The sequence below is a fragment of the Apium graveolens genome, chromosome 5, assembly GCF_009905375.1.
Source record: "Apium graveolens cultivar Ventura chromosome 5, ASM990537v1, whole genome shotgun sequence".
NCBI classification, from domain to species: Eukaryota; Viridiplantae; Streptophyta; class Magnoliopsida; order Apiales; family Apiaceae; genus Apium; species Apium graveolens.
The window spans coordinates 297,899,653-297,909,828 of NC_133651.1; the positions used below are offsets into that span (position 1 = coordinate 297,899,653).

General features: G+C 31.4%; 1 protein-coding gene across 1 annotated transcript; it reads left to right on the forward strand.

Annotated features, from left to right (window-relative positions):
* The first annotated feature begins 8,429 nt into the window (after window positions 1-8,429).
* LOC141661079 (protein FAR1-RELATED SEQUENCE 5-like) lies at window positions 8,430-9,926 on the forward strand. Its single transcript, XM_074468063.1, has one exon. It carries the CDS (start codon window positions 8,430-8,432, stop codon window positions 9,924-9,926), a length of 1,497 nt encoding a protein of 498 aa, XP_074324164.1.
* Window positions 9,927-10,176: the final 250 nt, after the last annotated feature.

A 10,176-nucleotide genomic window follows, 5' to 3' on the forward strand; every position in this document is an offset into this window, starting at 1 on the left:
CACTGCAAATGTGGCTTTAAAGCTCTTTTAATTCCAGCTAGTGGCCTAGTGCTATATAAATCATGTTTAGTGTTGGGCTTATTAAGCAGGCTTGTCTTTTTTAGGCTGGGTCTTGCACGGATTTGTTTTTTGTTAACTCACAAAAAGCCTATGAACTCTCTGACCGCTTTTATATTATACTAAAATAACCCGAATGTGGTATAATTTGAAATTTGGTTAACCCCTCATTTTGGTTATGCTTTTACATCACGACCGTCGAATCTTCTTCATCAAATAATCAGAGCTATTAGATCCACATACTAAAAAAAATACACTCCACAAGTTTTCAGGTTCGAATCCCGTCAACAACAAATATTTATATTATTATTTATAAAAATACATATAAGTTATCAAGTTCGAATCTCGTTAACAACATACATATATATTATTTATAGATACATATAAATTTTCGGATTCGAATCTCACTCAACAACAACAAACATTTACATTATTATTTATAAATAATATCTCATCAATCATATACTATTTATACTTTTTGAACCTAACTTGAAATTATAATGATATAATCATTATTTAATATTTAATTATTTATATAAAATTTTGATAAAATTATATGAAATAAAACTGAAAATATATAAATATTAAATAAGACCTGTGCATCGCACGGGCCGTAAGTTAGTATTATATTATATCTTATATATAATTTGAGTAAAGAAATTTTGATGGCATGATTTGGTCAGTGCTAAAATAGTGATTTATTTTGAAGCAGGGAAGCTGAGTAGCACATGTGTTGATTAATCTAAAACTGAAATGAAAAAAATAATAATTTTAAATTTTTTTGAATGTATAATTAGTTGTTATTATTTTAATTATATCAAATATAATTCAAAAATAATTTTAATTTAAGAATCACTTTGCAAAAATAAATGAGCTTAAAATCGATTTCTAATTATAGTTTTAAAAGTATAACTAGCAATTATTCTTTGTAATTGTATTTAAAAAAATTAAAAAAATTATTAATTCGGAGATAAATTAGAAAAAGAATTGGATCGAATTTAAAAATATTATTTTAAAATTTTTGCAAAAAAATAAACAATATTTACATACAATTTAATGCATTTAGAGTGGATGAATTAAAGTGTGTATATATATATATATAATTTGAAGATTTTAAATTTAGAAAAAATATGAAATTTCATGAATATATATATATATATATAACGATAAAAACAATAAAAGTTTAATATCAAAAAAAACCGTGTATTAATATAATTTCATAATTTTACGATTAAATTTTTTATAAAAAATTATGTCAATATTAAAAAATTATAAATAATATGAATAAAATTTCCCGTGTGTAAAAGCTAGTATTCTAGTAATATGTGGTGCCCACAAACAATGTAAGCCAAAAGTAACTCCTAACACTTATACCACTTCTGCTCTATAACTCATTCAACTTGAATAGCTCTACATGTTTGCAGGTACACCGTTAAAAGGCTAATCTACTAATGTACTAGAGGACTAATCTACTCTATGAAGTATGAACTAGTTGAAGGCTACAGTAGCTAGAGGGAATGGATTCTAATTTTAAAGTAAGCAGGCACTGAGATATAAAGGAGTAATGGTTAAAATCATTATCATGATAGTTGCAACCGAAACACCCACTTTTGTTCCTTTCCTTCCACGCCATCATGGTCATCATCGGATAAGATTCACAAGTCAGAACATCCATATCATACTCATGCCATGGAGTTGGTGTTGCCACATGTGGCCCATGCTGGTTTTATCCTTTTCTACTTCTGCTTACAATATTTGGAAATTTAAAGACTTGGTGTTGATGCATTCACCATCTACTTTGGTACAAGGTCGGAAAGATTCACCTAATTCAAATTGTATAATTATTTTTTTAGATTTAACTGTAATTATATCTTCCAATATGTTATTCGTAGCTTCCATAATTCTGTGTGTATCGTGATTAAGGCCGTAATAAATGAGTTGAACGGTACTCAAACTTCTGAGCAAACCGGACTCATTGAATAAATGAATTGGGTCGAATTTACTCGCAAGTCGGGCGTGTCAAGTTTAAACAAAGCCCTTAATATTTATACGAAGCTGAGCTTAAATTTGATGTTGCTCCACCAGTCATTGGAGCAGACCCCTTAATATTTAAATGAAATAACTAAAAAGCAGGAATTGAGTAGAAAGGGGGGTACACAGTCGGAAGTGGATCTGAAGCTTTACCTAAACCATCAACATCCCCACCTAACCTAAACCACTACACAGCATACAGCATGTTCGTCTTTTTCAGATTCATCTAAAAATTAATTTATATCTTCAATTTATATTACTACTACTGTTCATTTTATCGTCGAACTTGTTTTTTTTAATAAAAAGTATGCCGTACACATCGTCTTGTAAATACTGTAACACACAACGCGTAATAGAAGTAGGCGTCGCATTTATATCACAAGAATAATAGGTCTCTTGTTAGAGTCTTTCATTGGTTTTTAAGAATTTGGTGTAGAAAGAGTAGAGTCGTCAAGTTCATCAATTTGACTAGCTTTACTCCGCGGATGTTTTGTTTAATTAATTAATAGGAGTTTTTTTTTGTCAAGAACAAGAAGCACTTTTACATTATGAGTTGTATTGAAATACAACGTCCACTGCGAAATAGATTCATTTATCCAAAAAAGTGTATATATTTTTCAAATAATCAAGTTTATATACTAGCGTACGGCCGTGCAATGCACGGGTCTTGGTTAATATTTTATATATATACATAATTTTATTTAAAAATTATATAAATAATTAAATATTAAATAATAATTATATAATTATAAATTTCACTATGTATTATTTCAAGTTTAGTTCAAATAGTATATGATTGGAGAATTTTTCATTAATAATAATAATGTAACTGTTTGTTGTCGATAAGATTTGAACCTAAAAACGTATATGTATCTTTATTAATAATAATATAAGTATTTGTTGTTAACGGAATTCGAACCTGAACTTATATATCTATAACCGAGACCCGTGCATTGCACGGCCCGTAAGCTAGTATCTTTATAAATAATAATATAAAAATTTGTTGTTGATGGATTAGAACCTGAGAATTTTTGGAATGTATTTTTTTAGTGTTTGGATCTAACGGTTCTGATTATTTGATGAAAAAGATCCGACAGTCGTGATTGAAAGGGATAACCAAAATGAGGGGTTAACCAAATTACAAATTATATCAAATTCCCGTATTATAGTTTAATTAGCTTACGGCCTGTGCGATGCACGGGTCTTAGTTAATATTATATATATATATATAATTTTAATAAAAATTTACATAAATAATTAATTATTAAATAATAATTATATAATTATAAATTTCATTATGTATTATTTCAAGTTTAGTTCAAATAGTATATGATTGGAGATTTTTTTATAAATAATAATGTAATTGTTTGTTGTTGGTGAGATTCGAAACCTAAAAACGTATATGTATCTTTATTAATAATAATATAAATATTTGTTGTTAACGGAATTTGAACTTGAACTTATATAATCTTTATAAATAATAATATAAATGTTTGTTGTTGACAGGATTCGAACCTGAGAATTTGTGGAGTGTATTTTTTTAGTATTTGGATCTAACAGCTCTGATTATTTGATGATGAAGATCTGACGGTCGTGATTGAAAGAAATAACCAAAATGAATGGTTAACCAAACTACAAATTATACCCCATTATATATAGGGAGTTGTTCCTCGTCCATTGTTGGATGGGATACAGCTGCCGCAATGCTTCATTGCGGTAGTACTCACCTGTCGCAATAGAACATTGCGAAAGCCTGCAATGAAACATTGCGGATGGTGTATCCCAACCAAGTTGGTTGGGGATAATTTGCATTATATATATTATACTATATATATATAGGGGGTTTGGTGTACAACCCTGGGTGATTGTAGTAACCACCTACAGCATTGAAACATTGCGGCAGATACTGACGCATTGTTTCATTGCAAAAGGTGCAATGAAACATTGCTGCAGATACGGCCGCATTGTTTCAATGCAACAATACCCCCGCATTGTTTCATTGCAACAGCGCAATGAAACAATGAATCAGTTATTTAATTTCTTAAATAATAAAAAAATATATTTTAATGATTTAATTTATTTCCGATAATAACGGAGTTAAAAAGTATATAACTAATTTCAACAACAACTTGTTTTTATATTTACTAATTTTATTACTACTTCCCATTTATATTATCAATTGTATAATGAGTTAAGAATTTAAAATTTAATTAGATATATAATCGGAAAAATAATTAAAATATTAGTATTAATGAAAAAAATAAAAAAACGCAGATGATAACTAAAATGTATCAATGTTATGATTGTTTATTGATCGAAAGGTGTCGTCTTGTTTGCCTTGAACTTTTTTGAGTGAATTCTAATTAAATTATTTTAATTTAAATTTTAAATATTTCAAATTTATGTATAATAACACATTTGTACTGTATAATGAAGTTATACTGAATTAAAAAAAAAATTTATACAATTTTTCCATTTTAAAAAAATAAGAACAAAATAATAAAAAAATCTCCCCCTCCCGCAATGTGTCAATGCGGGAGGTGTAAATCACAGCCACAACATATTTAAAACACGTGGGCGGGTGGTTGAAGAACCACATGCCGCATTGTTTCATTGAGGGAGTCGCAATGACACAATGCGGTAGGTGGCCGAGTTATTCTAAGTTATTTTATATTTTTTATAGGCAAAGAAAATTCAATAAAATTTCATTTTTTTAGTTTTTCACATTTTTAATATGTGCATGATAACATAACAAGAAATTTTTATATAGTTTGTTACCAAGAAATTTTTAACATTTTAGAGGCTAAGTTATTTTATATTTTTTATAGGCAAAGAAAATTCGATAAAAATTCATTTTTTTAGTTTTTCACATTTTTAATTTTTAACATTATTTTTGTTTATTATAAATTAAAAATTGATAAATTAAATTTGACAAATACAAGAAAGATAAATATTAAATAATTTATTTCATTCAAATAGAAAAGGAGTACATTCAAATATTTTCTTAAACAAAATACATAATAACTTAAACATATTATTCCGACGAGAATGATCAAGTTTTAACGGTGTTGGAAGAACCGCTTTTATCACCCTTATCGTCGTCCTTCTTCCTCTTCAACTTTTTCGCCTTCGCCTCATTTTCCTTTCTTTTCTTGCGTTCAAGCGCCATTTGAATACGGCGGAGAGCTATTGCCATGTCTTCATCTCCTTCCGGCCCGTCGTAAGTCACGTCATCGACAATTACCTTGTTATTGTCCCAATCATAGTAGAAAGCCATTTTTCGGAAAATAGAGAAGAGAATGTTGAAGAGAAAATGTAGAATGAAAAAAAATGAGATTACAAAAGCACTATTTATAGGCTGAAAACCGGAATTTTAAAAACCAAAAATTTAATTTAGGCACAAAAACAAATGTTGCGGAAGCTGAGGAGTAAGACTGTTGACTAATCTGCCGTAATGACCTAATGCGGCAGGAACTACTGCAGCAATGAGCCAATGCGGTATGTCGGTCCAACTCCTTAACCTTTGATCAGACAATTTATAATAATAATGGCACAAAAATTAAGTATGAATTCACAAAAAAGTATAAAATTATTAATATAAATTTTAAAAACAAAATTTAGGTATGAATTCACAAAAATTGATATTGATTTAATATTTGCACAAAAATTAAGTATGAATTCACAAAAAAGTATAAAATTAATAATATAAATTTTATTATTAAAATTGATAATTTAATTTTTTAACTAAAATAACATATATGACAATTTATAAAAACATAAAACTCACAAAATATTGTAATCATAAAAATTCAGAAATATTATTTGAAAACCAAAAATTTAATTTAGGCACAAAAAAAAATGTTGCCGAAGCTCAGGGGTAAGACTGTTGACTATCCTGCCGCAATGACCCAATACTGCAGGAACTACTGCAACAATGGGTCAATGCGAGAGTACTCCCGCATTGATTCATTGCGGGAGGCCGCAATGCGTGATTGCTGCAGGAACTCAGCTATAATGGCTTCAAAATCTGGTTGGTGGTTATATTTAATGGGTCACTCCAGCAATGTTTCATTACCGAAATGTTTCATTACTGGAGACAATTTTGTTTGATTCAACATTTACTTCTTATTACTCATTTTACAATTTACAATATACTTTCAATAATTTCAAATTTACTTTCAATTTACTCATTCTTGAAGGTGATCTCAAAAGGTTAGTTTTCGATTGTTGATGGCTTCTTTTTTATTTAAAGCTTGTAGTTTCTCTTCTAGTGAAAATGATAATTACGATTATTATACCCCCGTTAGACGAAACCCCGTAGCTCGTCGTAAGTTATTTGTTGATGAAGATTGTTAGGAATGTATGTGCATTAGTTTGATGATATGTTTAACAAAATACTTAAGTAGAAATTTAGTGTCTGTAGCCTCAACGGATAAGACCACTTTGGCTATCCGTTGATGGTGTAGCTTTACTTAGAAATAAGTCTAGTGTTGTAGCATATTTCAGTCTCTGTATTTAAAATGTAATTCTTGGAAGTTGAGAGAAACTATGAGTCATGTTGACTACTAGATGATATGCAGATAGGAAGGCCAATTGTAAATACTTCATGCCTTGTAATTTTGTATAAGTGAAGTGGTATCAACGGATGACTTAAAGACCTTCAACGGATGAGAAGCTAAGCTTCAACGGATGTCTCTAAAGCTTCAACGGATAAAGTCATCAACGGATAACATCCTTCAACGGATGAGTGCATCAACGGATGAAAGCTTCAACGGATAACATCCTTCAACGGATGAGTGCATCAACGGATGAAAGCTTCAACGGATGTTCTGATGATTAGCCGTTGATAAGGGGTAGTTGTACCTACAAACAGAGGCACATGGGTTGATAGAGACAACTGAGATGTGGTAGCCGAATTTCAGGAACAACAGAAAAAGCAGCCGTTCTTCTCTAGTACAAAGATGCAATAGTCAACAAAGTACTGGAGTGAACAGGAAAAGAAGCAAGTGAAGATCTTATTTTATTACTGTATTTTATATTGTTCTTCACTTGTACACTTGGTAATATATAAACCAAGTAGAAGCTAGTAATTAGATGTGAGATTTTCCAGAGCTGTTTAGAAAAATATTGAGAGAAAATTCATCTAGTTTGTACTAGGATGCAGCTGTGATCAACATTGTTTAATCACAGATTTTCTAAAATACCATCTCTGGTGGAACAACAAATCCACCAGAAAAGTTTTTAAGGTCTGTTGTGTTCTTTACATTTGTGCTTGAATATATATCTGTCTGTATTAGCTTAAAGCAATTCACACACTTGTTCTTCTTGAACACACAACTTTCATAAATTGCTCAAAACTTGAAAAAGTTTTGAGATTTACATTCAACCCCCCTTCTGTAAATCTCATTGTTAGTCCACTAGGAATAACAAAGATATTGTAAATCTTGATAGTGATGATAATATGAATAATGTTAGTGATGATAATATTGATGTTGATAATGTTAGTGTTCATAATGTTGCGGTCATAATGTTGATGATAACGTTGGTGGTGATAATGTTGGAGATCATAATGTTGATGATAACGTTGGTGGTGATAATTTTGACGGTGAAAATGTTGATGACGTAAAAGATGAGAAAAATGTTGAGAAAAAGAATCATGGATTTAAGAATAGTAACGATGTTGTGCCTTATGTCGGCAAGATTTTCGATACATTGGATGATGCTGAAGCATTTTATAGGAATTATGGTTGAAAAGAGGGATTCGAGATAATAATTAGGAATACTCGTAATCAAACAAACAGAAATGAACCATCATACCGTTTGTTTATTTTTCGAAAAGGTGGAAGGGTAGGAGCGACGCCGTTGGATTTTGGTAAAGGAAAACGAGTTAGAGAGGTAATTTCACGAACGAATTGTGGTGCTCGAATGTGTGTCGTTCACAAAGTGAAGATAGACAAATGGCAAATTAGTTCGGTGGATTTAGAACACAATCATAAATTGGTGTCGCCGGAAAAAGTTCAATTTTTTCAAAGATCACTCAACATAGATCCTATGACGCGATCATTGATTGAGTTGTTTAACAAATCGGGAATTGAGACGGGCAAAGTAATGAAATTTCTTAGCGAGACAAAGGGGTGTGTTGAAAATCTTGGTTTTTCTAATCAAGACGTATGTAATGTCATACGTGATATTCGGCGCCGAGTGTTTGATTCGGGTGATGCGGAGTGTGGATTACTTTTGTTACGGGAACTACAAGAAAATAGTTTTGGTAATTTATTTTATGGGTGGATTTAGATGATGAGAATCGTGTACGGGGTTTGGTGTGGGTTGATCCTCGGTCCATGAACGCGTACAAGAATTTTGGTGATGTGGTTACGTTTAATTCAACTTACCGGACGAATAGGTATTGTATGTCTTTCATACCTATTACGGGCGTAAACCACCATTATCAAAATATACTATTTAGATTTGCACTTGTAAGGGATGAGACTGAGGCATCGTATAAGTGGGTTTTGAGGACATGGTTGGAAGCCGTCGACAATAAACCGCCTCGAACAATTATTACTGATCAAGACATTACATTGGGAAATGCCATTGCCGAGGTCATGCCTATGCCACAAACAAAGCATACGTATTGTACATGGCATATAAGTAGTAAGTTTCCCGAGAAGTTGTCTTATTTGTACACAAATTATCCGGAGTTCAAGACAGAGTTTAATGCATGTGTGTACAAGTCGTTGACACCTACAGAATTTGAAGGTAAATGGGAGCAATTAGTCGAGAAGTACGATCTTGAGGATCATGCTTGGTTAAATGACATGTATGCTATTAGAACTCAATGGATTGGTGCTTACACGAAGCAACATTTTTCCATCGGCATGACTACAACTTCAAGAAGCGAGTCTACAAATTCTTTTTTTGATGAATATGTGCAATCATCTACCGGTTTGAAGGAATTCATTGAGAACTCCCAAAAGGCTTTGGAGACACAATATCTGAAGGAGGTTAAAGCCGATTATGACAGCGAACAATTGGAAAGGAGATTAGTTTTGCACTCATCCTTGGAAATGCATGCATCTGAAATCTACACGAAAGAAATGTTCAAACGGTTTCAAAAGGAGCTTATGAAAAGTACATGTTACATCGTGAACAGTGTCAAAAACAATGGAACTTATATATCGAAACTGTATTTGGTTGAGAAGGCTACCCTGCCGGAGAATTGCAGAAGAAAATATCGAGTGACAATTTTCATGTGCGAAAAAATTGAATGCTCGTGTAAGAAGTTTGAACATTCCGGGATGATTTGCAAACACATAATCCGTTATCTTGACAAAAAACAAAAAATCAAGATACCGGAAAGTCTCATTATGGGTAGGTGGACAATGAACTGCAACAAAATTGCGGGTCCTCTTCCATATGCTCCTCCCGGTATTGGTAATGATGGTGCGTCACAACCATTAAGGTATGGTGCATTGTGCAAATCTTTTCAAGATTTAGCTGCTTCCGGTAGTTGTTCTGTTTCACGGTATAAATACTTAATGGGTGTGATTGATAGAGAGAAGAGATACTTGAAAGATGTTTTTGTGGATGAAGAGCGTAGAGAAAGAACCCATGAGGCGAAAACTCAAGAGGACTACCAACATGATCCAATAATTGATCCTCCAACGTCGAAAACTAAAGGAAGGAAGAAAACAAAAAGATATAAAAGTGGAATTGAGACGGAAACTTCAAAGATCAAGATCAAGCCTCGAAAGTGCAATTATTGTGGGGCGATCGGAGGAGAACATGATGCAAGAAACTGTCCCCTAAGGGTGGAGCATGATCGAAGAAATTATTAGGTTTTAACCTAACAATTTTTGACAAGTAGTACATTAGTTCTTTTAACTTTTCTATTTAAGTTCCATAATATTAATGTTATTTAAATTTACACATAATATTAATGTTGCATATTAATGTTATTTTTTAACAAAAATATTATCCAACTCTTATTATTAATATTAATATTGTTTAAAATATTTTCAACACCAAAACTCTTATTATCCAACTTAAAATATTGTAAGAGAATTGTGACAGAGCACCGAGCAATGA

Bases quoted from the DNA above. Each gene is read 5' to 3' on its own strand.
- LOC141661079 (XM_074468063.1), top strand. From the start codon at position 8,430: ATGAACGCGTACAAGAATTTTGGTGATGTGGTTACGTTTAATTCAACT.